Here is a 26,085-nt window from a genome sequence, read left to right on the forward strand (position 1 = left end):
TGCGGCCCCCTTCCATTGTCCAGGGATCCTTCCAGCTCCCCCCCCGCCCTTAAATCAGCTCCTCAAAGGGCTCTGAGCTGCTCACGTGAATGGTTGCCCCGTGGCCGGGGGGGACCATCACATTCTGTTTATGTATTGGACAGTCATATAAAATCCAGTCCAACAGTCCCCCTTTTCCACTAGTTATTTAATAGCAACATCAAATCCCCTCCGATCTTGGTGGTTTTCTCTCATGTTATCAAATGTCGTTTGTGACAGGGTTCTCTCTGCGTGTCTCAAAGATTGATATAAAATACCCCAAACATTTGCCCCACTTCTCTCTAGTTGTTTTATTTCTAATTGAATATGATGGGTTGTTTCCCAATGTGCTAAGATGCAGCCGCCTCTGGGGTGGATCCATGGTGGCCATTATTTGCTAGTGACAGCCCGTGGATCTTTCTTGCCCTCCAGGCCTTCCATTCTCCTGTTAAAGAAGCACTCCCCAGGCTCCCTGTGCCTGTGTGACTGGCCAGCAGGAGGTGGTGTTAACTTTCTAGCCACTTCTCCCACTCTGTGAGGTAACACTTGCAGGGGCAGGGAAGTTGTCTGTGTGGGGAGATTGCAGCTGAAGGGGCATTGTGGTAGGGGGAGGCCTCTGGGTGGCTGGGCAGGGGGTACCCTAGTCAGGTTGGTGGGTTGTGGAGGTTTGGGGTTTTCGGGGGTGGTGGTTCTGATGTGCCCATCCCTGAGGCTATGGGTCCTGGAGGTGGGTATCGCTGGGGGCCTGGTGGCTGCAGAACAGTGGGGGTGGGTGTCTCTTGGGGAGGCGGGACAGAGGGTTAGAGGGAGCCTGGTTCTGTGCCAGGGGCTCTGTCTGTGCTTCCCCCGCTGGTTCCTTGTTTTGTTGCCATGCCCAGTGCACAGAGCTGGGGGAGGGGATCCCTGGCACTAGGTGAGGGCATGCCAGGGAAGCAGAGTGATGGGTCGCACTGTAAAGCATCAGGGGGTCACACTGGGCAGAGGAGGGGGTCCCAGGCAAATGTCAGGGTAGATCGTTGTGGAGGGTGGGTAAGTTCCTAGGCAGGCAGTGAGGGACTGAGTTCCCTAGTGGGGGGAGGGTCCCTTGAGGGGGTCCCTGGCTGCTGGGGGCTCTTGGTGGGGGGAACCCTTTGGGATTCCCAACCTGGCAATCATGGTGTGGTGGGGGTTCTCTGGCCGGTGGGGCTTTGAGGGGTATCTGGGGTCCCTGGCCAGGGACTCTGGGGGCTGCGTCCCAGGGAATATCTGATGGGATCCTGGCTGGGGGGTGTCTGGGGCCCCTGGCTGGGGGGTCTCGGCTCTGGGTACTAGGGGGTGTCTGGGGGCTGCTGCTAACCATGATCCTTCTCTCTGGTCAACTTGTACCAGAGTCCTGGCTCCTAGTCACCAGGTCACCAAGTCCATTCCCCAGTCACGTGCCCTGTCACTGTGATAACTTTCTGTCCACTCAGCAAACACTGTTAGTGTGAAATCACAGAATTTACTTTTCTCCTCTTTTGAAAACTGCAGGAACTTTCGGTTCCGTTTGGAAAATTTTTGCCCCCAGTCCTTGTCCTAGATCTGCGGGGGTGAGGGAGGTGGGAAGGGAGTCAGCACTGCCACACGATGGTCTTTTCCACAGCGTTCTGAACTCATTCTTTCTGAAATCCGGTGTCATTGAGACCGTTGTTAATCCAGAGTCACTGTATGGAAAGACAAGTGGTGATTCCAGATGGACAGTGGGTCAAATGAGATCAGCCATTCTCCCTGTGAGGAGGGGCTCCCATTAGCTGCTCTCCCCAGAGAGCTAAAGGAGGGAAGCTGCTGAAACACTCTGTCCCTCTCTGCTCAGGACATTGGGGTTCAGCTTCCTGGGTCAGATGCTGCAGCCTCCATTGTGATCTGGAAGACCAGGCTTGGCAGCAGCTGCTCCCCCAGTGGGGCTCTGTGCTGGGAAGTGACCTTAATTAAAGCTTCTTCTCTGCCTGGCCCAGGGGATGACTTTCTGCAGCTGGTCCTAGCCCCCTAGGGCAGTCCTGGGCCCTGTTACTACTAAATTCTGAGCCAGAGTCTCCAGGTAACTGAAAGACCTCAGGGAATGTCCTAGGGTCTGGCAAGAAAGTGACTCTGCACAAACAACACCACCTCATTTCTCCTCCCATTAGCGGTTGCCAGGAGGAAATCCAGCCATGGGAGAGCAAAGCCCCCAGGAATGGGACTGTCCCAGCCAGAGGGGCAGGGAGAGAGGACAGGGGAAGGAAAGACTGAAAGGGGCAGTGGGAGAAATGAATGTGGGGGAGAGATTTCCAGCTCTCTAGTCCACCCAGACACATGTATTGCTGCATCCTGGGGCAGAAGCACTTTCCAGTGAACAAAACAAGGATCAGACAGAGCAAAAGCCAGTTCCTGACTCCATATTCCCCCTGCTGGGGTGTGGCTGCCGTGGGGTCAGTGTCTGAGGGAATCCCCCACAGTGACTCCTTTGGTTCTGCTCTTTTCTAGCCTTGTGTTCAGAGAAGGGGTGAGGGGAGAGAGAAGGGAGGTTAAAAATGTGTCTGTGGACTTAGCCTGGCAGGAGGGGCCAGGTCTAAATTGTAAGAAACAGATTGAGCATTTCCCAGCATGACAGAATCTAGGGTGTCTGTCTGCAGGGAAAGGGCCTGGGGGAATTGTGATGTGAAATTAACTAAAACCGGTTGTGAAACGCCCACAACTGCCCTTCTCCCCCAGACAGGCTGCAGAATGTTTTGCTCCAGCTCATCCCAGCCTGGCGTGGGACAGGGAAGAGAAATGGCTGCAGTGCAGTCAGTCCAGGTAGAGATTATCGGGGGGTTGCTGGTGGGTTCCTGCTGGAGGAAAGGGAGAGCAAATACACCAGAGGTGGGAAGGTTTGCAGAGTCTGGTTTGGAGGTTGGAGCGGGGCAGGAAATTCACAGCGTGGGGAAAGGAGGAGGCCAGGGTGTGGCAGACCTGCTGGGAGTTATTTACTAAGTGGCCTAGATTCTAGGAACAGACCCAGGAGGTTTGGAGGTGGAAATGCCCTAATTTGTGAAGAGAGAAAATAACCCACCTACATGGAGCTAGTCAAACTGACCAGACTCCTAGTGCTGGAGCCTGACCTCATTAACCATCAGCTGCTGTGAGATATAAAGGGGACACCCATGAGTCAGGCTTATTGGAGCTGCCTCTCCCTTCATATCCCGCTCCTCACAATGAGGAGGGTGTTGGGCATCCTACCAGCGAGCTCTCCCTGGACCCTGCTAGGGGCTCCATCTCCTGTATCAGTCAGTGGCTAGTAGGGGGGTGATGGATATGCTGGGAGAGATAAGGGGCTCTCTCTTCATCCCCTCACCCTGGCATTTGCTGGATACTCTGAGCCAGGTCGAGGTGGGACTCTCCTGACTATGATCCACCCAGAGCTTCCATTTGATTCACTCTTCTCTGCCACAAATAGTGGGGCTGTGAGTGGGGCAGCAAGTCCTTAGTGTTGGACTCTTACTCTTTCAGGGGCTGGTGACCTTCAAGGAGATGGCTATGTATTTCACCAGGGAAGAGTGGGCTCTGCTGGACCCCACTCAGAGAGCCCTCTACTGGGATGTCATGCAGGAGAACTATGAGACTGTGACCTCGCTGGGTAAGGGTTCCTGTCCCTTCTGTTCTTGGAAGGGGAAATGAAGAGTGAAGGTTCACGCCACCCCCACAATGCCATCTGTACTGTCAAAGTTAGAATCAAGACTCACAGTTTGTCAGACCACTCTGTTTATTAGCGCAGCGCTCCGCCAATAACATTCAGAACATGTGAGTGGCCATGCAAGACCCAAACGGTCTTATTTATACAGATAAAAGAGCGGGAATTAGACAAAGAAACAAAGAAAGCAAAACAGGAAAATTCACCTGAGGCACAGCATGCATATCCTATTTCCTTACTAACTGTTATCGATCTAAGGCTAATGCTTCACCAATTGCCCTTAAACGGTGCAATTGTTCTATGTTAATGTCTGTATTCCTGACACCTGGTTGCAACATTCCAACATTTTTGCTTAAAGATACAGACAACATTTCTTTAATCCTTTCTATTCTTAATATATAATTTATTTTACTTTCACAGTACCCTGTCCTGTTTCAGCATCACCCCAATAGGCCAGTGACACACATAATACCAGAGACCCTCCTCTGCTGCAGAACACTTTGGGGACAGAGCACAGGAGCCGTATTGCACAGTGTCAAATATCTCCTGTTTGCTCAAGTGAAACTGGGGGTTAGGTCTGGCATAACTGTCCCATACCCCTAACCATTTTTGTTGCCCTTTTCTGAACCTTTTCCAATTCCAATATATCTATTTTTGAGATGGGGTGACATGTGCATGCAGTATTCAAGATGTGGGTGTATCATGGATTTATTAGCTGTTTTTACAAATATGATCTATGAGATATTCTGTCATATCTATCACTTTCTTAATTATTTCCTACATTGTTCACTTTTTTTCACTGCTGCTGCACATTGAGTGGATGTTTTCAGAGAACTATCCACAGTGACTCCAAGATCCATCTCTTGAGTGGAAACAACTAATTTAGACCCCATCATTTTGTATGTATAGTTGGGATTGTGTTTTCCAATGGGCTGCACTATGTGCTATCCTGTCATCTAGTACTGCTGAGATCCTGGATTCAGTAATATCCCTGCCCTTCCTGTTCCCTTTCTCCACCGAACCCCGCCAGCCCATGCTTCCTGTTCCCAGCTTCCCCAGGATTCTCGCACTGTCTCTGAACCTCTCTGTCAGCAAGAAGCAGTGCCAGGGACACTTGCCCTCTGTCTCGAGTCTTCGATTTTTTGGACATGGATTTACTTTCTCTGTGTTGTAAGAGGCTCTGTCATAATGAGTGTCTGTGATGTTACCCAGAGTACAGTCTGGACTGTTAAATAGCTGTCCCCTCAGTCCTCCAGCATGGGGTGCCTTTTCCACTGTTTTCCCGCGAGAACAGCCCCTCTTGGCCAATTAACACACAGTCTCCAGCATGTAACTCACTCCCAGCTACACAGTATTGAGTGCTGCTAGACAGCCACTCATGAATTACACCTCAGGAGAAAACCAGCAAATTCTCAAGTGCCCGACTTTCCCCCAGAAATGTGCATCTTGCACTGTCCAGCACGCTACTGAACGACCCAAGCTCATATGAAGTCTGTCATTTCATCAGCGGAAAATGACATGCACCAGCTTGTTATCCCAAACAGAGTTTCCAACACACTTCAATCCACACATACTGGTTAGATGAACAATAAACCAAGATTGTTAACTACCAAAAACTAAAACTAGGCCCAGTCCATGAAAGGGGCACTCCCAGGAGAGACTGTATAAAGGCTGGAACATGAAACACCTTTGTAAACCTGAGACAGCTGCCTTGGGGACAATGACAGGGAGAATCCCCCAAAGTGACTCCTTTGTTTCTGCTCTTCTCTGGCCTCCGGTTGTTCCTTCCAACGTGGAGTACTTTGCACTTGTCTCTACTGAATTTGATCCTATTTACTTCAGATCATTTCTCCCGTTTATCCAGATCATTTTGAATTTTAATCCAATCCTCCAAAGCACTTACAAACCCTCCCAACTTGGTGTTGTCCGCAAACTTGATACGTGTAAGAGAGAGACTGTTACTGGGAGGGTTTCCCCATGTGTCAGAGGGTTACACCCTGGTGGGAGGGGGCTAGGCCTGTACTGGAATAAGGTCACTCTGTGCTTCACAGTGTGCTAGAACCTAGAATGTGCATTAGCAGGGGAAAAGCTGGGGGAAATCGGCTTGGGGAATGGACAAAAGCCTAGTCTGAATTCTCACACCTTGCCCTTTTCACCCCGGCAGGCCAGAGAATAACATCCATGTTTCGCTGCAGATCATCTCGTCCTCCCAGGGGCAAGGAAATGGCTGCAATGGAGCTGGCTCAGGTAAGAGATTATCAGGGTGGCGGTCTCTGCTTGGAGGTTGAGGAGCAGTAAATGCATAAGAGGGTGGGAATTGCTAGAGGTGGTGGGAAGCAGGAAATATCTCGGGTGGAGAAAGGGAGGGGACAGCATGTGACAAACCTGCTGAGACTTGTGTAGTGTAGGGCGTGATGGGTTGTCACCCCCAGGACGCAGTTTGTGGAGCTTCTGGGAACTGCTGTGTCCTCTAACCCTCACGCTGGGCTGGCCCTTCTCACACTGCTTTGCTGGAGATTTCGCCAGCCTCTCCAGGGCCTGTTATCACCCAACACAACAGCAGGTGGCGCCATGCAGCCAACTAAGCTACCTGAGTGCGTTACCTAAGCCACTCAAGGACAGATAGAAGATAAGAGCCAATTTCCCACTCCCCAACCTTGCACACTTGCTGTAGTATAAATCCAGAATGATACCATCTTATAGTGCACAGGGATCTCTATAATGCAAGCTCATTAATGTAGTTCCCCTTCCCCTCGATATGGGACAGATGTGCACAACAAGCTGAGATTTTCCCCAGACACTTCACTCAAAATACGCTGGTTAAGATAAAGCATCAAACAAGTGTATTAACTGCAGAAAGATAGATTAAGTGATTATAAGTGATAACAAACAGATCAAAGCAGATTATTTAGCAAATAACCAAAACTCAAACAAAGCCTAACATACTAGATGGATAGAATTTGAATTAGCAATTTCTCACCCTGACTGATGGTACAAGCAGTCCCCCAAGTTTCCATACACAAGCTAAAAATCTCTTGATCCTGGGAGCAGCACTTCCCCCACATCCGTTTTTGTTTCTCAGGTGTTTCCAGATGTTCTCTTGTGTGGAGAATGAGGCCAAGAGATGATGTCACACCCCACCTTATGTAGCTTTTCCATATGGTGGGAACCTTTTGTTCCAAACTCAGTTCCTAGTCCAGTTTGTGGAAAAATACAGGTACTAAAATGGAGTTTAGTGTCATGTGGTCTGGTCACAGGCCCTGCTGAGTCATAGTAGCCATGACTCATAGGCTGGCTGAAACATTCACAGGAAGGCTAAGCTCTCCCACAGTCCATTGTCTTTGTTGAGCCATCAGCACTGTCTGGCTTCTTCATTGTTGTACCTGAAAGGCTCATTGTGGGTGTTACCCAGAGTAAGCACATTTGAAATACAGATCCAGAGTCAATATCCATAACTTCAGATACGAACATGATATGTGCACACAAATAGGATAATCATATTCAGCAAATCAGAACTTTTCCAGTGACACCACACATGATGTAGCTTCTACAAAATAGATCATAATTATGTCCTAATCATATTATAATCATACCACTATGATGAATATGGGGGTGTAGTGTCAGATAGGTCCTAATTTCAAGGCACAGGAGTTGGGAATGGAACTTCCCCTCTTTGTGGAACAGGAAATAACCCTCCAGCCAGGGCTGGGACAACTTCCCAGACTCTCAGTGATGGAGCCTGAATCTACTGACATTTCATTAACTACCACCAACCCCAATCTTTGTGGCAACTGTAAACTTTATCAGTGATGATTTTTTACTCTCTTCTAAGTCATGGATAAGAATGTTAAATAGCACAGGGCCAAGAAAAAATCCCTGCAGGAACCTGCTAGAAAGAAATCCACTCGATCATGGTTCCCCATTTACTATCAGAGTTTTTAATCTATTTAATATATGCCGTGTTTATTTTGTATCATTCTAGTTCTTTTTAGTAAAAATATTGTGCTAATCAAGTCATGTCCCTTACGGAAGTTTAGGTATATTACATCAATACTATTAGCTGCAACCAGACTTTTGATCTCATCCAATAAGGATATCCCGTTAGTTTGATAGGCTCTATTTTCTCTAAACCTTTGTTAATGGGCACTACAATTCTGACCTTCTAACTTCTATTCTTTATGATTGACTTCCCCTTTCTTCCATATATTTTATTTGGAGAGTGCTTGGATTCCTACCAGGGAGCCACTATCAGGGTCCAGAGACAGCCCCATCTCCTATATTAAGCTCTGGCTAGTAGCTATGTGATAAATGTGAAGACCCTGCTTCTGTCTGTCAGATGGGAGACACAAAGGTTCTCTCTTTCTACCCTCTGATGCCTCCTGGCTGCTGTAAGCAAGGTGGGGTGGGACTCTGTTAACATGTGCCTCCCGGAGCTTCCATTTCCCTGGTGCTGCTGTTCCGTGAATAGTGGGGTTGTGAGTGGGTCAGCAGGTACTGAGTATTGGACTCCTGCTCTTTCAGGGGCCGGTGACCTTCGAGGAGGTGGCTGTGTATTTCTCCAGGGAAGAGGGAACTCTGCTGGACCCCACTCAGAGAGCCCTCTACAGAGATGTCATGCAGGGGAACTATGAGACGATGGTCTTGCTGGGTAAGGATTCCTGTCCCTTCTGTTCTTGGAAGGGGAAATGAAGAGTGAAGGTTCATGCCACCCCCACAATGCCATCTGTACCCTGTCCTGTTTCAGCATCACCCCAATAGGCCAGTAACGTACATACTACCAGAGACCCTCCTCTGCTGCAGAACACTTTGGGAACAGAGCACAGGAGCAGCATCACACAATGTCAAAAATCTCCTCTTTACTCAAGTAAAACTGGGGTTAGGTCCAGCATAATGAACAGAAGCTTCCTACCCCCAGCCTTCTCTCAATCCCTGAGCCTTCTCTACCCAAACCAGAATGTGCTTGGGGTGTAACAAGCAGGCGGCTGGAGTCAGAGCTGCCAGTCCAGGGTTACTTATCATACAGACACTCAGTGCGTCCTTGAACGCTGGCTGGGAGTATCCAGACAGGGGAGCTCCAGCAGCAGAACACTGAATCTCACCCAGGATTACAGATGACACAACTCCTCGCTGATCTGGATTGCACCCCAGCATGTGAAAATGGCCTAGGTTGGTAGTGACATTTCTTGAGACATGGAGAGTCTTGCTCCCATATCACCAGGTGTAATAAAAATAACAGGAAAGGCCAAATATGGAAAACTGATTGTTCAGCTTGCTTTTGACCTGCATCATATTTTGCAATATATTCCAAATAAGGAAATTAACGTGCAACGTATGTGTTATTGTTTGTGGTTTTAAGCTGTAAAAGGCTTGTGTGATTTTTAGCTCGGGAACAGTATTCCAATAGCTGTCGCCCCCTGCGTGCTTGTAACCAAGAAAAGAGCCTCAGGCTGAGCTGATTCAAATATTAATCCTGTGGTCGTTTTCCACAACAGCCTCAATAGGTCCCTGTGATGGAATGTAAGGCTACATCTAGACTACCCACCGTATCGGCGAGTTAAAATCGATTGCTCGGGGATCGATATGTCGCGTCTCATCTAGACGCCATATATCGATCCCTGAGCGCGCTTATATCGATTCCAGAACAACGCCAACCCCAACGGAGTTGCTGATTTGACAGGGGGAGCGGCGGACATCGATCCCGCGTAGTGAGGATGGGTGAGTAATCCGATCTTAGATATTCGACTTCAGTTACGTTATTCACATAGCTGAATTTGCGTATCTAAGATCGATTTTCCCCCGTAGTGTAGACCAGCTCTTAATGTCTTCACACCTTCCACCTGCAGGAGAATGGCTGTTTGACCAGCTGTTTGCCTTGCTGTCTCTGAGGAACTGGTCTGTGGGTGTTCCCCAGAACTGTAACTTTTTCAGTAATATCATACTGTAAAATCTCACAATTTTACATACAGTGTTACTACACATTTTAACAGGAGGATAATATTCAGTAGGTTATGCGTTTTCTAATGATACCTCACAAGCCATACTGGGTACAAAATTGATCATAATTTTCTAGAAGAGTGAACACAGGGGTACAGATTGACACAGTGTCTGTGTGTGTGTTCCCAGCAGATATGTGGGTATTTCAATCCCTCCTAAGCACAATGTTTGGCATCTTCAAGGACCTGGGGAACTGGTCCTGGGAATTCACTAGTTTAGCAAGTGTGAGAATGCATGAAATTGTGAGACACTTTGGTATTAATAATAAAATAATATAATCTGATAAAATTGCAATGAATCATGCTAGGTATGCCATGTAAAGTTTCAGTGAAAATTTTATGATTTGCCAAGTATGATAATTTTGTTTCTATGTTTCTATCACCTTTGTATTGTGAGTTACAGATATGTAAGGTATATCTGTATTTCCAGACTTGTGCAGTTTTTCTGGGTGACACCCCCAGACATATTGGCATCAACATTGCCTAGCATGTTTGATGGCACATTGAGGGTCATCAGCTGTACAATGAACCTATGGACCAAGGGGATACACCTATTGAGTCAGCAAGACATGCCGGGGTTTGCCTGTGTAATGAAACCTCCAAAGCTTTTCCATGCCATGTGCTGTGAAGCTTGTGTTTGGGACACAGGAAGTACAAGCCACATGGCAAAAGGAATATAAAGCGCAGCTGCATCATCTCCATCTTGTCTTCAATCCCCCTTCCTACCTCTGGAGCAACTTCTCTACAAACTGAACCCTGGAACAAAGGACTGAATGACCCATCCAAGCTGTGGATGCGTTCCAGACAGACTTTCAAGCCAGCAACTCACCAATACTGCTAAGAACCTGATATATCCATTTTGGAATGTATCTGACTGCTTTTCCATTTAAATTCTTTCTGTCTTTCTTTCTTTTAAACCTTTAGTTTAGATGCTAAAGAATTGTCTGGAAGGATGGAACTTAACTTCATTCTTTCATTTGTTCTTTCTTCTAAATATTTAGTTTAACTGCTAAAGGATTGGCTGGCAGCATGGTATTTTGGATGAGATCCAAACCTGGGTAATGTGGCTAACCTTCTACCCACCCACTTCGTGGATCCAATTAGGATCAGTCTCCTGCTGCCCTCTGGCCATGCTGTATCACAGTGAGCAGAGTTTTGAAATAACCTCTCACTGTACGGGACCTAGTTGCTGATTAGGAGTCAGAGAACTGTCATGCAATAAAGGGGGCCGTGTGATTTCTTTTTTCAGAGTCTCGTTAACCAGTGTGTGGGATCAGAAGCACAGTTTGTGACTGGTCAGTGAGTTTAACTTCAGTGTTAACCACCAGTATGGGGAGCATCTGCTCTCCCTTTTTCAGCCTGCTCTGACCTTGGCATTTTCATTGAGGACTGCCCCAGGCACACTAGGTCACACTAAGCACTGAAGATAAATTAACAGAATGTTTTTGATGATCAAGTTGTATGAAATCAACTGAACTCCTTTGTTTTCTTTCGACTGAGCGGAGTTTCTGGTTTTCCAACGTGATATGATCTCCCAGCTGGAACAAGGGGAAGAGCCATGGGTCCCAGAGCTCCAGGGTTCAGAGGAAAGAGAGATCCTGAGATCTCCCCGCACAGATGAGGAAACATTAAACCAACTCAGAATCTGTAAGTGCCTGAAGGAAACATCTAGGATGCCCTACAAAGCTCTTGGGAAGTCTCTCAGTTCATTATTGTCCATAGCAGGGGTCGCATCCACAGGGTAAATATAGCTCAAGGCTTCCTCTAGATGCTAGCAGACACCGGGCAGTAGCTTTCTCCCTTCCCCCTGTGAAGTTGGATGGGATGTGAAGGCTGAATTGATCCCCTCCTCTCTCCTGTTGGGGGGAGCTGAGTTCCTGATTTTTATTTGTCCTCTCTCCAGCACTTGTTTTGGTTTGGCCTTCCCCTTTCCATCCCTGTTTGAGGTTTCTGTCCCTATCACAGCAGGTGATGCAATGACGTGTGAGGTTCAGCACAGACCAGAAAAAGAGCAGGGAAACCAGCCAGGGGAGAAAATGGATAAATTTATTTCCTGTCAGGGAACTCTGAAAGGCCTTAAGGAAACCAGAATACAGCAGGAAATCTGCAGGGAAAAGCAAAAAAAATACATGTGCTGAGTGTGGGAAAAACTTCACTTACAGATCAGGCCTTTCTCAACATCAGAGAATCCACACAGGGGAGAGGCCCTGTGAATGCAATGAGTGCGGGAAAACTTTCAGTCGCAGCTCGCACCTTATTGGGCATCAGAGAATCCACACAGGGGAGAGATCCTACGAATGCAGTGAGTGTGGGAAAACTTTCAGTCGCAGCTCACACCTTATTCAGCATCAGAGAATCCACATGAGCAAGAAGCCCCACGAATGCCGTCAGCAGGCCTGCACAACTCGTAAAGTGGTGATGTAGAGAAATCTCTGTATTAACTATCTCTATAAATCTTTATAACGTTGCATTGTGTTATTTTGTATTAAGTATCTTTATCTTTATGACATTGCATCCGGCATGATGTTATTTTGTAATTCATATGACTTGACATTGTACCTCTCTGTTTTCATACAACTTTGTATTAGATCCCTATATAGAAAATTGGTAGAAAACTTTGTATCAAATGTTATAGCCCCTAAGGATAGTATAGTTAAAGTAAAAGAAAACATTTGCCTTTTTGCTAGATGTAGAATAAGATCTTCCCCCGCACTCTGTAATCAATTGCTCTATTGACTGAATGAGGTGTGAATGAGTGAGGCTTGGAAGACACCCACCTCCAGACAGCTACAACAGTTGAAGAGGGAATGGGAGCCAGAGCAAAGGACAATACAACTTGTCAAGTGGGCCCAATAAAGAAGAGAAGACATATTGATGGCCTCAGGGATTAGAAGCAAGCACCTTCTTTAGAAAACACCCTCTTTGAGCAGCATTGGGACAACACCCGAGAAAAGCAGCACAAAGATCAATGGACACAGACCCAGATTTTGAAACTGGTCTAGATTTGCATAAGAGGGAAGCTGCTATAAATGCAAGGTGTCTTGCAGAAGGACCCCGGATCTCATCTTGTCACCATCGGACCATCGATTTGGATCGGTAGAAGCCCAGCTCCACCCCTCCCCCATCTAACTCACCTGGCCAGTGCAGTTAAGGGGAGCAACTAGTTGGTAACAACAGCAAGACGGAGTGTGTTTATGTCTGTGTGTGTGCGTGAATGCATGACTGTGATATATATCTCATGTGCATATCATAGAGTATTAATTGATACCTGTATTACTAATAAATGTGGCATTTTGCCTTAATCCCCCTGAAAAGTTCCTGTACAGTACTTTGAGTAAAACAGCGAGGGCCACAATACTCCAAAGAAAACAGCTGAGGACCGAAACCCCCCGGCCCTGCGGAAACACCCCCCACTCAGGACCTCCCAGCCTGGCGGAAACACCCCGCCCAGCCCTGCAGAAACAAACCCTCCTTCCCCAGTGCCGCCCCACCAAAACAGCTGTGGGTCACAAAGGAAGGTTGGTGGTGGGGAGGTGTTACTTGATGTTAAATCAACCAGGGACTCCCAGCCAAAGAGGTGGCTGGGAGCCCTCAGGGTTAAATTAAAGGGCCTGGGGCTCTGACGACTGGGGGAACCCGGAGCTTTTCAGGGCTGGGGCTGGGATTTAAAGGTCCCAGAGCTCCTGCTGCTGAGGGGAGCCTGAGCCCTTGAAATCCCAGCCTCACTCCATTCCCTGGAGCTGCCGCCAGGATTCAAAGGGCTCTGTGCTGCCTGCAGCCACAGGGATCCCTGAGCCCTTTAAATCTCAGCTGCTGTCGGGATTCAAAGGGCTCTGGGCTGCCCGTGGCGGTGGGGAGCCCTGAGACCTTTAAACCTCAGCTGCGGCCGGGAATCTCTGTGAGCAGCCCAGAGCCCTTTGAATCCCGGCCGTGGCTGGCAAGCCGGCTTTGGGAAGTGCGGGTCCAATTTGAACATTTTTGGCGGGGCCCCGCAGGGATGATTGGGGAAAAAAAAGCCTTTCAGTTCTTAACAACCGGTTCCCTATAAAAAGTTCTGCTACAGTATGTATTTTTTGTACCAGTAGGATTACCATACGTCTGTATTTTCCTCCCAGATGGCGATTTAAGAACCAAAAAGCCTGACATGTCCGGGAAAGTACAGATGTATGTTAACCCTACCTAAAAGTTCTTTTTTAAAAAGATGGGTCTGAACTAGAAATGAGCTCTGCCACTCACTTAGAGTGTCCTAGGGTGCACATGTGTGGGTCCCAGCTGCTTCCTGCCCATCTCATTGAAGCAGGTGTGCAGGGTTACTTCCCTCGGAACTGCAGGGCACCAGTGAACATGGGGCTGGCAGGAGGTGGGGGAGAGGGAGGATGCGAGAGGTAGGGTCTGGCTGCAGGCTGGGCAAGGGGTGTGGGGCAGGCTGGAGACAAGAGGTGTGGGGTGGGCTGGCTGGCTTCAGGCAGGGCCACAGGGAGGGTGCGGCATGGGTTGGCAGGGCTGGAGACAAAGGAGTGCAGGACTGGCTGGCTTTAGGCAGCGGGGCGCGGCAGGGATTGGCTGGAGACGGGTTGGTGCAGGGCTGAAGGCAAGGCAGGGGGTACGGGGTTGGCTGGAGACAGGGCAGGGGGTGCAGGGCTGGTGTGGGCAGGGCAGGCAGTATGGCAGGGGTTGGCTGGAGACAGGGCAGGGGGTGCAGGGCTGGTGTGGGCAGGGCAGGCAGTGTGGCAGGGGCTGGCTGGAGACAGGGAAGGGGGTGCAGGGCTGTCTGGAGACAGGGGTTGGTGCGGGGCTGAAGGCAAGGCAGGGGGTGTGGGGCTGCCTGGAGATGGGCAGGCTGCAGGTAGGAACTGGTGCAAGCAGGGCAGGAGGTGCGGGGCTGGTGCGGGCAGGGGGTGCAGCAGGGGCTGGCTGGGGACGGACTGGCTGCAGGCAAGGTAGGGGGTGCAGGTACAGGGGGTACAGCCCATCCTCTATGGTGAGTGCCTCCTTCTCCTCCTCCTCCTCCTCCTCCCCCCCCCTCTCCCACTAGGGTAGCAGCAGCAGCCTGGGGCTTGGAGGCTATTTCAAAGGCCCGGGGCGCCCGTGCTTCCACTGCCCCAGCTTTGTAAATAGCCACGGGAACCCTGGGGAAGAGGCGGGGCTCCAGTGGCTATTTAAAGGGCCGGGGAGGTAGAAGCAATGGGAGTCCTGGACTTTTTAAATAGCCCCCAGAGCCCCGCAGCCATATCCCAGGGCTCCAGCAGCAGGGCTCTGGTGACAATTTAAAGGGCATGGGGTTCCAGCCCCTGCTGGCAGCCCCAGGCCTTTTAAATTGCCCCCTGGGGCAACTGGGCCACCCTGGTACAGCGCACTGGCTTTTGCTGGTACTGGGGCTTGGGTGCGGGGTCCTCTTAGGAGCGAGGCCGATTCAAGGGAATTGGTTAAATTGGACTAAAGCCGACCCTGGTGGCTGGGATTTAAAGAGCTCTGAGCTCCCCGCCCGCCTGCCAGAGCCCTATAAATCCTGGCCGCGGCTGAGATTTAAAGAGCTCTGGGCTCCCTGCGGCTGCGGGCAGCTCAGAACCTTTTGAATCCCGGCCGCGGCTGAACTTTAAAGGGGTTTGGATTCCCCGCGGCTACGGGCAGCCCAGAGCCCTTTGATTCCCGGCTGCGGGACGCACAGTGAGACTTCACGGGCCGCACGTTGCCCGTGGGCCTTATGTTGTGCAGGCCTGGCATGGAGGGGCAAAATAGGTAAGAAATTTCCGTGGCCTGTCACTAGCAACTAGTAGCCACCATGGATTCTGCCAGAGGTGGCTACATCTTAGCACTGTGGGAAGCAACCCTTCACAGAGACCATTTGTCTTGTGGTTTGGGATACTTCTCAAGACATGCTGCACTCAGAGTGACCCCCTCATCCTGTGCCAGCTGGAGAAAAGAAAAGGGGCCAGCCAACTCTCCCACTACCAGCTGCGAACCACTCATCCCCAAAGAGGGGGAGGCCTCTGGCTTTGATGTGTATTAAATATCAGGCTGGTCTCTTTCTTTGGCAAATATCTAACAGAGCTAAAAGAGGGAACAAATGATCCTCCAAGGAGAGGGGAAAGACAATCACTGGGAAATGTAATCCCCTGCAACATCCAGAATGGAGAGCGACTCAGGGCAACAGGTTCCCCCGAAGGAAGAAGTTTTGGGGATTTAGAAACATAAGGAACAGCACAAAACTTGAGAGGATTGTTAATTGACATTTGATAATGACACAGAGGGAAAACCTGAGCTTTCAGATCAGTGTTCAGAAATGAAAGACAAAGGGTGGAAATCAGAGATTTTGGATCCATTTTGCAAATTATAGAGAGGAAAGTAGAAAATCAGAGGGATTTTATATCAGTTGTTGATAGGAGGTAAAATCTGAGTGTTTCACATGAATACTTGATAAATGAATAAAGAGGAAATGGGCAACATTTGCAAACATTTTGTGTTCAATAATCTGAGAAAAGGTGTAAATCTGAGATTTTCTTATTATTTTATAATTAGAGACAGGAAAATCTCAGGGCATATTCAATTAGAAATAGACATCTAGAGAGAAGTGGGGCAAATGTTTAGATTATTTTATTTGAATCTTTGAGATTTGCAAAGAAATTGTGTCACAAACTGCATATTTGATAACATGAGAGGAAAACACCAAGATCTGAGGGGAGAGAGTCACTTTCCTGTCAGGGCCCAGTGCTCCCTCCCCCTCCCCCTCCCCCTCCGGGGTCTCTCACTCACTGGGGGCTCCAGGCGGGGCTGGTGCGGTCAGAGCCTGGGGCTGCCTAGGGGGCAGGTCCCAGCTGGAGAAAGCCCCCCCCCCCGGCCAGGATAGGAATGTGCTACTGGTAGCAGCCTGGGGCTGGACCCTCTCTATGGGGGACACTTGCTCCCCCCTCCCCTTCCTGGCCCTTCCCACGCCCTGTTGCCAGCAGAGAGTGGGCCCCCCAGCCCAGCCCAGAGGTGTCCCTGTCTCAGGCCCCCCCCCAGCCTCTGCCCAGTTCAGAAATCACTCGGGGGAACCATTTCCCACCTACACAAGGACAAATCACTGCAGGTGAAAATGGGGGGAAACACCCCAAACCTGAGATCTGAACTGGCCATTGGCAAAGGGGAGAGAAAATGGGGCACAATGGGGGGAGGGGAACAGGGAACTTCTCAGGGGTTTGAGGGAAGGGGGTGTCAGCCTGGATGTTGCTTGTTGCTCTCTAGGGAGAAAGGGGGCAGGACAGGAGAGGAGGGGGTCTCCACGGATGGGGCAGTGGTAATTCCGAGGGGATCTCAGCCCTCCGTTTTTCTCCCCCCTCCTCAGGGGTCACCTGCTCTTCTCCCCTCGCCCCCCGGCCATGTCCCGGATGCACAGACATTTTCCATCCATCCCTTTCCCAGGTCTCCCCCCTCCGCAGCCCCCGCCCGACCCCACGCAGGGGCTGCTAGGTGTAATGCATGTTCAGTAGGGATTTCTCCCCTACTAATGCTGGGGTGTCCTTCTCCTATAGGTTAGCCTACTAATGATCTCATCTTGGTGCCATGTGTGTCAGTTCATTGCCATGGCACTCGTGTGCTTAGACATCTGAGGATGCTCTATAGAAAAGCTCCATGAGTGAGGTGATCCACAGGGAGTAGCTCAAAGCTCCAAAGTGCCTGGCCAGGGTCAGGACATTGGCACAGCAAGGGCGGGGTGTGGCAGTGACATCACAAAGGCCTTTTGCAGGACCTCACACTATTGGTCAAAGACTATTGGTGAGCAGGTGGTGACCTCACAGAGAGATCCTGACATCAGTCAGGGGCCAGGGGCTAGGGAAACCTCAGAGACCCCTGTGGCTTTGCTTCAGCAAGTCTCCTTCTCCAGGTCTCTGTCTGAGGACTGAGAGAGTATTCGGGTTCACGGACGTGAGCGCCAGGAGAAACCTCTTTCCAGTTTTCTCCTTCCCTTGTAGTGATTTTACTAGAAAACAGCCGTCCCTGTTTAGAAGGTAAGAGCCTCCTGGAGGTGTGAAACCTGTTCAGTCTGATCCATCTGGTGAGAGTTGAATTCTGGGCATGGAAAACATGAGCTTAAGGAGGCAGAATTTTATTCCGCACCTGGGATTTTGTCCCTTAGAATCATGGGGACATTAGGGTTTGTCCTTTGTGTTTCACCGTTTCCTCCATCCACCTGTCCCTCCCTCCTTTCTCTTCATCTCTTCTTTTGTCCTTTCTCCTGTTCCCCTCCCAACACCAGGACGAGTGTGTGCGTGTGTGTTGCGGGGGAGTGCTCTGCAGCTCTCACTGTGGGAGTTCCACCCAAAAATGTGAGGCTGAAATAGTGCTCAGGCAGTCAGGGCTGGATTAACCTTTTGTTGGCCCTGGCACCAAACATATTTGTGGGCTCCAGTGTAGTCACTGTGGGCTACGAGTGTGGGCCTGGTGGGGCAGTGCCATTGCGGCTTCGTATAGCCGGTACTGAACCTCAGAGACATTTTTCATTTTGATCACACACCTCTCCATGACTATATGCATTGCCATACACAGCTCCCTCAGCCCGCGGGTTTTCTTATTGAGCTGTACACCCATGTGGGTTTACCAGTGTCCAAAGTGAGCAGAACTTTCATAGTGACCAAGGAAACTCCCCACAGATTTATCTCTTTCCTCATTCAGACCTTCTCTAGCCATGTCTCCAGTACCCCCCCATGTCACCAGTCACTGCATGTGGTCCTAGTCTCAGCTCAAAGTCCTAAAGCCAGCAGACACCTGATCAGTTCTGACAGATCCCTCCCTCAGCCCCCATCCTGCCATGTGAGCAAGCCACCTGCAAACACCATTTCCCCAAAGTGAGGACTTAGCCCTTGGGAATCTGAAGACACCAGTGTCTCTCCCTCTGCTCCCATCTACATGCTAGTCTGCTACCTGGTCACCGCCACCTCTCCCCATACTTGTTTCCTTTCTACTTTGGACATGCTCCCAACCAGCTGGAAGCTCCCTCTGCAAGCCTGACCTGCTCCCGCCTTCCCTGCTCCCCCGACATTCCTTTCCTACTGGTGACCTCTGTTCCTTGAGGTTAACTCCAGTTTCGTTAGGTGCTCTAGCTTAGTGGCCCCAGGAGTCATAGAGCCACTTGTAGTTTCTCTAGCTACAGCCATGGGGCAACTGCCAGAGGCCAGCCTTAGACAGCTGCAGCTACTAGCCGCAGGAGCGGAGGCAATGCCAAGGCTGAGCATGCTTGAACCTTGCAAGGGCAGCACTAGGGACTCTAAATCCTCAGCACTGGCCCTAGGCAGCTGCAGACTCTGGAGTTAGGCACTTTCCTCCTCTAGGTTCCTGCATGGTTACAGAACTGCACTAAATTGGAACAATTATCAGCTTCTGTGATTGGAAGATGTCTGGATCCATCTAATAAGACTGTCCTACATAAATGAGGAAAGTTGAGGTGCCTTTATTATTCTTTTGTTCCATTCTTTGTTTCTATGGGGAATTTGCCAGTGCAATATCACTGTCTTCCTTTTAAACAAACAAAACTAAAAAAAAAAGTGTAATGGCTGTTGAAAATAGCAATTCCAGCCCTCGTTAGCACTGTGAAGACCCCAACGTTTGTTGCTCAATTTTCTCCTACTTTTTCTACAGTAAATGACAGTGGATCAGCATATTTGATTTGGGAGAAATGAAGTAACAGCTGCCCAAATTGAGCTTGAGCACTCCTGATTTTGAGGTGTTCAGATCTGGAAGGCAGGGGCTAGATTCCCTTTATGAATATTAGATACATCTGGAAAGGAAAAGTCAATTTCTATTTTCATGGCTCAGAAGTGGAAATCCTCCTGTCCTGTATCTGAAGCTGTCCAGGTCCAGTAGAGCCTCCCCTTCCTTACTTACCATTTTACCTTCTGGTGGGATCCACATACCTCCCTTGCCCAGCTTCAGAGAGACAGGGGCCCTGTCCAGTTAGTCCACCCAGTTCCATCTTTGGGGGCTGCCAGGCGAGGTCACATCAGCATCCCTAAGCCTGTCTGGGGAAGTCTTCTGAGGGTGCTACCTGGGCCAAAGCCTTCTACTCCTTGGTCACACCTCTTCCCTATTCACAGGTGGCACCCCCTTCTAGCAGCCAGCCCCCCCCCAGCCACAGCAAGCTGCAGCGCATGGAGTCTCACAGCTTCCCCCCTCCCTTTCCTGTTGATAGCAGTCACGGGAATGCTGGGAAATGTTCCTTCTCTGCTCCAAGGCAGGGAGCTGGGCAAGGAACTACAGCTCCCAGGGCCGTATGGGGTCTCAGCTCCCCTATTGAATCCAGGCTGCTCTGAGGCTCCCTTTCTGCAGAGGGGAGGAAGTTACTGTTACACGTCCCTTCAGAGCTTGGGCCTAGCCCTAAGGGACCATGTCAAATCCAGTACTGCTCCCAACTCTATTCAGCTCTGCTGCTGGCAGGATCCCTTCCCATTCTTTTTGTTTCCTGTCTCCCCTCCAAGGAGAAACTCTGCATTGTTCCTGTGTGGGGAATTGAATCCAGGCTGTCTGGGTGAAAGCCAAGAATCCTAACCACTAGATCACATGGGACTTCTATAACACGTTTACATGTTCATATTCAATAACACAATTAAACGTAGCCATTCAAAGTAGCCATTTAAAAGAAGCCATTCAAAAAACTTCAAAAACAGACTTCAAAGAGAAATTGCAGAGTTACAACTGATCTGCAAACTTAACACCATTAATTTGAGCTTGAAGAGGGACTGGGGGTGACTGGCTCACTACAAAAGCAATTTTCCCTCTCTTGATATTGACACCTCCCTGTCAATTACTTGGAGAGAGCCACGTCCACCCTGACTGAATTAGCCTTCAACACTGGTTCTCCCCTTGTATGGTAACTCCCTTTACATCATGTTCCAATATATATTTATGCCTCTATCTGCAATTTTCACTCCATGCATCTGAAGAAGAGGGCTTTTTACCCACGAATGTTTGTGTCCAAATAAATCTGTTAGTTCTTAAGGTGTCACCGGACTCCTCGTTGTTTTTGTGAAATAAAAGCAAAATGCACTCTAAGCTGATCTTAACCCTTTCAATGCCCTTACAAACTTAGATGCTTCTCACCACAGGCCAGCTTTTCAGCCAGGCTCTCCCCTTTCATCAGCGCTTCAGTTGCTTGGTGTGGGGGTGTCTGTAGATGTAGGTGGACGAGAGAGAAAAAGCATGGCAAATGTCTCTGCTTTTATCATGTCCTTTCTTCCCTCTTGGCTTTGCTCCCCCTTCAGAGTCAGGTGAGCATCACTGCGTCTCTCCAAGCAAGTCTGAGCAATTCCCCTGGGGTGTCCTCTTGCAGGTAAGTGATTGCACTGTAGGTCCCTTGCTGAACAATGGCTGTTGATGGGTTGTTTGACACCCTGTCCGGGTGTTGGTTACTTTCCTTGCTGTTGTCACTGGGGTGCTAATATTTGGCTGACTCCCCCACCTTACAGCATAGTAATAACCACACTGCACAATTCTCATAACTTCATATGCATGAATGGTAAACATCTATGGGTAGAGAAATGACTTTCAGCAGATCATATCCTTTTCCCTGATACCTTACAAGGCATGCTCTGTATATAAGATCATGATTATATGAAAATGAGGAATATGGGGGTTACAGCACACTCCCCCAAAGGTACAGAATGTCACACTGAGATTCTATTTTCATTTGTTATGTAACAGCATTAAAGAGATCCAGTGACTGACCAATGGCATTTTCAAGTGCTAAAATAGCAAGCGCTGTTGGTCTCTCATTGGCCATCAGCAACTGAAGATACGGTTTAATGAGCCAGAGCTTCAAGGCGAGGGTGGCTCTGTCCACTGCCTTCCGTTGCGCTGCTGGGCACCAAGTCCCTGGCGGTCAATATGTGAAGCTGGGAGAAGAGAGTGGGGTGGCAAGCGGTGGTAGAACTTTTGCCACCAGGGTCTAGCTGTCTAACTTCCTCTTCGTACTGCTGGGCCCCCGTTGCCTTCAGGTAACACAGGAACTAAGGCAGGAATAGGGTGAGGAAGCAAGTAAAGCCGAGCAAGGAAGGCAAAAGTTAATCTTATCTTCATGGGTAGCTCGCAATGACGTCCTTTTTCTGTGCCACAGCTGACAACAACATCCCAGACAGAAAAGTAACAGGCCAAAAAGAAACCTAGCAGCTGTTGAAACAGTTCAGTTGGGAGCATGCTAGACTAACAGGCTCTTCTATTATCCTTTATGCACAGGCGGGATGTTTTCTGAGAGTGCAGCAGTTCCTTTATCTGCCACAAGTCCCTCATTTCAGGCTATGCAGCAGGAAAAGACAGCATGGGCTTCTGCACCGAGTTTGCCCACCTGACCTTTCATTCTTCTCTTGCTCTTTGTCAGCAAGGAGAAGAAAAAGAAGCTCTCCATCAAGCTGGAGTCACACGGACGAGGTAAGGACGACTTCCTGAGTGCTGGCTCCAGTCCTCTGCACTGCCAGCTGGCCTATCGAGGGGCTACCACCACATTCTCTAGATTTGTCCATCGGTCTGTGCCAGAGTGAGCCACAACCCAGTAGGTTTAGTTTCTGTGGTATAGTGGTTATCACATTTGCCTAACACGCAAAAGGTCCCTGGTTCAGAAACATGCTGGCTTCCTTTTCCCAGATCCCCTTGTTATTCAGAAAGGGCACTCCGCCTATTGGCCTGTCCCTGGGATAACTCCAACCCCTGCATGACAGAGGGTGCTGACAGCAGTGGAGAAAGCACCTTGGTGTCAGGCTGGAGAACCTAGAGAAGTTAGGCCAGTCACCATTTGGAGGCTTGTGGCTTGGCCACCTCTGCTGTTGGAGGTTGGCCTATAGAGGCTCTCACTTCCTGCTGGGCTCCTTTGCGTGACTGGTCAAAGGAGGAAGTGAGGCAGGAATGGGGCAATAGAGGAAAGTTGAGCTGAGGAAGGCACGGAAGAAGCTGTGCGGCTAAGTGGGGTTAGTAGAGCACCACCCTTCATTCTGCAAAGCCTGGGGAGGTGTGGTTGGCTGCTGGGAGGTAGAATCCTGTGCCTGCCTCTTGGCTTCCCAGGAGTGGCTACTTGCAGCCCAGGAGAAGAAGGGAGGTTCTGGGTGAAAGGAAAACAAGCAATGAGTCCAAGTGGAGAATGGCGGCTCCTTTATGGCCAACCTGGGGGCATGACTGATGGTTTTAGAGGTGGAGGCTGGGTTGTCTGTGAGCAACTGGGATCCAGGAAACCCCCACCTGCCCTTCTGAGGGCTGAACCCATGGAGGTGCGGTTGGCTGCTGGGAGACAGACCCCTGTGGCTGCCTGTTGGCATCCCAGGGATGGCTACTTGCATCCCAGGAGAAGCGGGGTTCTGGGGAAAAGGAAAAGCAGCAATTGTGAGGCTGAGTGGGCTCCTTTCTGGCCGAGATGGTGGACTGTGGTGAGTCTGGGAGTTGCCTGTAAGCCATAAGTGGACGTAGTGCAGTGAAAACTGCTGCTCCATTCTGGCCGACCTGGGGGCGCCATGGATGACTTGGGAGTGGGGGCAGGGCGCTGGCTGTGAGCAAATGGGATCCAGGAAGCCCCAGCCTGCCCCTCCAGGGGCCGAGTCTTCTTCTCTCCTGCCATGAGGAGCCCGAACTTAAGCCTGCCCAGCATGTGCAGCAGCTCGAGCATTAAGCCTTCCTGTGTGCATAACTGAACTACGCCCTAGTGTAATAAGGTGTAAAGTTTAGATTGTGAATTTATCTTTAATTTCCATGGTAATTTACTTTGATCTTTTATTCCTACCACTTATAATCCTTAAAACTCCATCTTTCTGTAGTTAATAAATCTGTTTTATGCTCTACTTAAACTGGTGCATTTTGCTTGAAGTTCTTGGGAAATCTCAGCTCTTTTACAAGGCTTCTTCATGTATTATTCACAGTGAGGGAGGGGTGGACCCTGTGTAATAAACTCACACTGATCAGGCTTCTGATTAAGGCAAGATGGTATGATCCAGGGGTGCAAGGCTGCAGAGCTGAAGGGGGGGCGACTTTCTATCATTAGTCTTATGAGTGGCTGCAGAAGCATTCATGTAATTCAGTTGGCTGTGTCCCTACCTACGGATGTCTGTGTAAGTGCAATATCTGCCACAGATTCACAGCTTGTCTCAGCATCACATGTGTGAGAGGGAGCCCAGGTGGTGGGACAAAGGGCTCAGGGGTCCCACTGTTCAGTTGCATCCCATAGATCCCATCACAGACTTTCAACAACCACAGCGGGTGCTCACTGAAACAGAGAGAGAGATGCCAAAATAGTGATCTCCAGTGCCAGCAGACATCAAACTATCAGAAATTCTGTGAACAGAGAAAACCCTGCTAGTGGAAAATACCTTTGAAAAAGGCCCTTCTGTCTCCAGCTATGGTCTTACAGTGCTCAGTGCTCTGCGTTGTGGCCTCAAGAGTCATGGTTGCAAGTTGAGTTACGATGACCTTTTCCTTGTCTCCACATCTCTTAGGTGCCTCTTCCAACACTTGTCAGAAAAAATGACCGGTTTCTTTTGGAAGCATTTGCACTGCAAGGCAGAGGCAGTCTTCTCTGCTTCTTCAAAAGATTGACCAAAAAGTGGGAGGAGTGGACAGATTTAGCAACGAACCACTGGGTGCTGCATCTCTAACCTCTACTTTACCTGGCAAGTGCCTCTGGGACTTTTCTCCCAGCTGCTCCATTTTTCATCAGTGACAATCAAAAGGAAGATGACATGACATCTGTGTGTGGACATCCCCAGCGAATCACAAGGACGTGTGGTGCAGGCTTTTGTGTTGCAGCAATTGCAGTCAAAGCAACCACCATGCCAATGCCAGTCACAGCAGCCTTTTCATCAACTCCAGGCTTGTGATTTGATTCTTTCCAATGTTTCTCTCCAAAGAAGCCTTTTCCTTAGCAAGCAATGACTTGGATACCAAGGGAGGTCTCTTCTGTTTCCTAGAAAGACACAGGAAAATGTGAGCAGAGGAGACAAAACCCGTAGAACAAGGTACTACTGGGAGTTGAACCCAGGATCTCCTGTTTACCAGACAGGTGCTTTAGCCACCCAAGCCATGGTGCCTGCCTTGAGAAAATACTTGCAACTGTTCCCTTTGATGGTCCAGGACAACACCTGCAAATTCCAAACTACAGACATTCCCCATTTCCCTCAAGACTTGCACGGAAGAACTGGCAGGCCAAGCCAGGATCTTCTGGTTACTAGGAAGACACTTCAGCCAGCTCTTCCCAAAGATCACTATCTAAAGACCTTTAAACAGCCTCTGTAGATGTTCACTGACAAAGAGATGCCAAAATAGAGTTCTCCACTGCTTGTAGCCATCACACTACCAGGAGTTCTGCGCACAGAGAGGCCCCTGCTGGTGGAAAAGGCTTTGGTAGAGACTCTTCTGACACCAGCCTGTGCTCATATACTGTTTAGCACTTTGTGTTGTGACTTCAGCATCCACAGATGCCAGTTGAGTTGGGGGACATTTTTACTGTCTCCACATTTGTCTAATGGCTCCTTTCAACACTTGCCACCAAAAAGACTTGTTTCTTTTGCAAGAAATGTGCAGCTAGGCAAAGGCAGTCTTCTCCATTTCCTCAGAAGATCACCAAGCTGTGGGGAGAGAAGACACATTCAGCCAAGCTGGATGCTGAATCTCCTCTTTGTTCAGCAGGTGTCTGTGAAGGACATAAATCTCCACCATGTAGAGGGCAAGAATAGGAGTTTATTACACACAGAACTGGCAGAGTGTCACCTTGCTTATTAGGCTCAGAGACACTGTTAATTGATTACAATAGAATATATAGATTTTCCATGGGTGGGGGAAAGAGACGGGGTAGGGAGTTCCAAACTCTGGGATAGGTTTTGCAGCAAGACATGATAAGCACAGTAGCCAAAGGTTAACAGCTTACATAATGTCTCCACCCATGGTCTCAAGTTAGCAAGTTAACATTTCATGAATACTTTGATAAAATGTTATTAGTATAAAATATCTATGCTGAATTCTGATTTGAGGTCCATAGGAAAGGAGCAACTCCTTTGATTGTCCTCCAGGTACATTCCTAGGGTTTAAAGCAAAGAAACAGTGAAAGTATATGGCAATAAAGATTGTTTTCTGTGTGTCTTAAGGCAAGGCACTGGTCTCTGGGAAGGGAAGTGGAAGGATGCCATATCTTATATTGACATCTGCCAACTTTTCATAAACTCAGGGTTGGATCTCTGGAAGAACGTCTCCCTACAGAAGAGACTTACACAATAGGAACAGGGATTCTTTGTTCAATCTGCAACTCTGAATAAGATACAATTCTTTAGTTCTTAGCTCCAACACCTGGCAATTTGCTGACCAAGCCTATCTTAGCAAGCAAGGTTTTCTGTTTACCCAGCTTTCTTTTAGCTGGTCACTATTTGCTAGGCTTCTGGTCCCTTGATTATACTGTGGACTTTGGGTCTG

General features: G+C 49.1%; 1 protein-coding gene and 1 pseudogene across 2 annotated transcripts in view; one reads left to right on the forward strand and one right to left on the reverse strand.

The window, feature by feature from the left end:
- Nucleotides 1-26,085, reverse strand: part of LOC127053869 (zinc finger protein 883-like) — a 433,432-nt pseudogene that overhangs the window by 172,922 nt on the left and 234,425 nt on the right.
- Nucleotides 2,846-26,085, forward strand: part of LOC127053665 (zinc finger protein 560-like) — a 159,015-nt gene continuing 135,775 nt past the window's right edge. Inside the window, exons 1-3 of one of the 2 annotated variants that reach the window (XM_050958754.1) lie at nucleotides 2,846-3,631; nucleotides 5,850-5,932; nucleotides 8,207-8,383. In XM_050958754.1, coding sequence (XP_050814711.1) covers nucleotides 3,526-3,631; nucleotides 5,850-5,932; nucleotides 8,207-8,374 — 357 coding nt within the window. In that variant the 5' untranslated portion in view covers nucleotides 2,846-3,525 and the 3' untranslated portion in view covers nucleotides 8,375-8,383. Of the gene's footprint in view, nucleotides 3,632-5,849; nucleotides 5,933-8,206; nucleotides 8,503-26,085 lie in introns of those variants that run through there. The other variant, XM_050958753.1, reaches the window with a different exon arrangement.

The sequence above is a fragment of the Gopherus flavomarginatus genome, chromosome 6, assembly GCF_025201925.1.
Source record: "Gopherus flavomarginatus isolate rGopFla2 chromosome 6, rGopFla2.mat.asm, whole genome shotgun sequence".
Classification (NCBI taxonomy): Eukaryota; Metazoa; Chordata; order Testudines; family Testudinidae; genus Gopherus; species Gopherus flavomarginatus.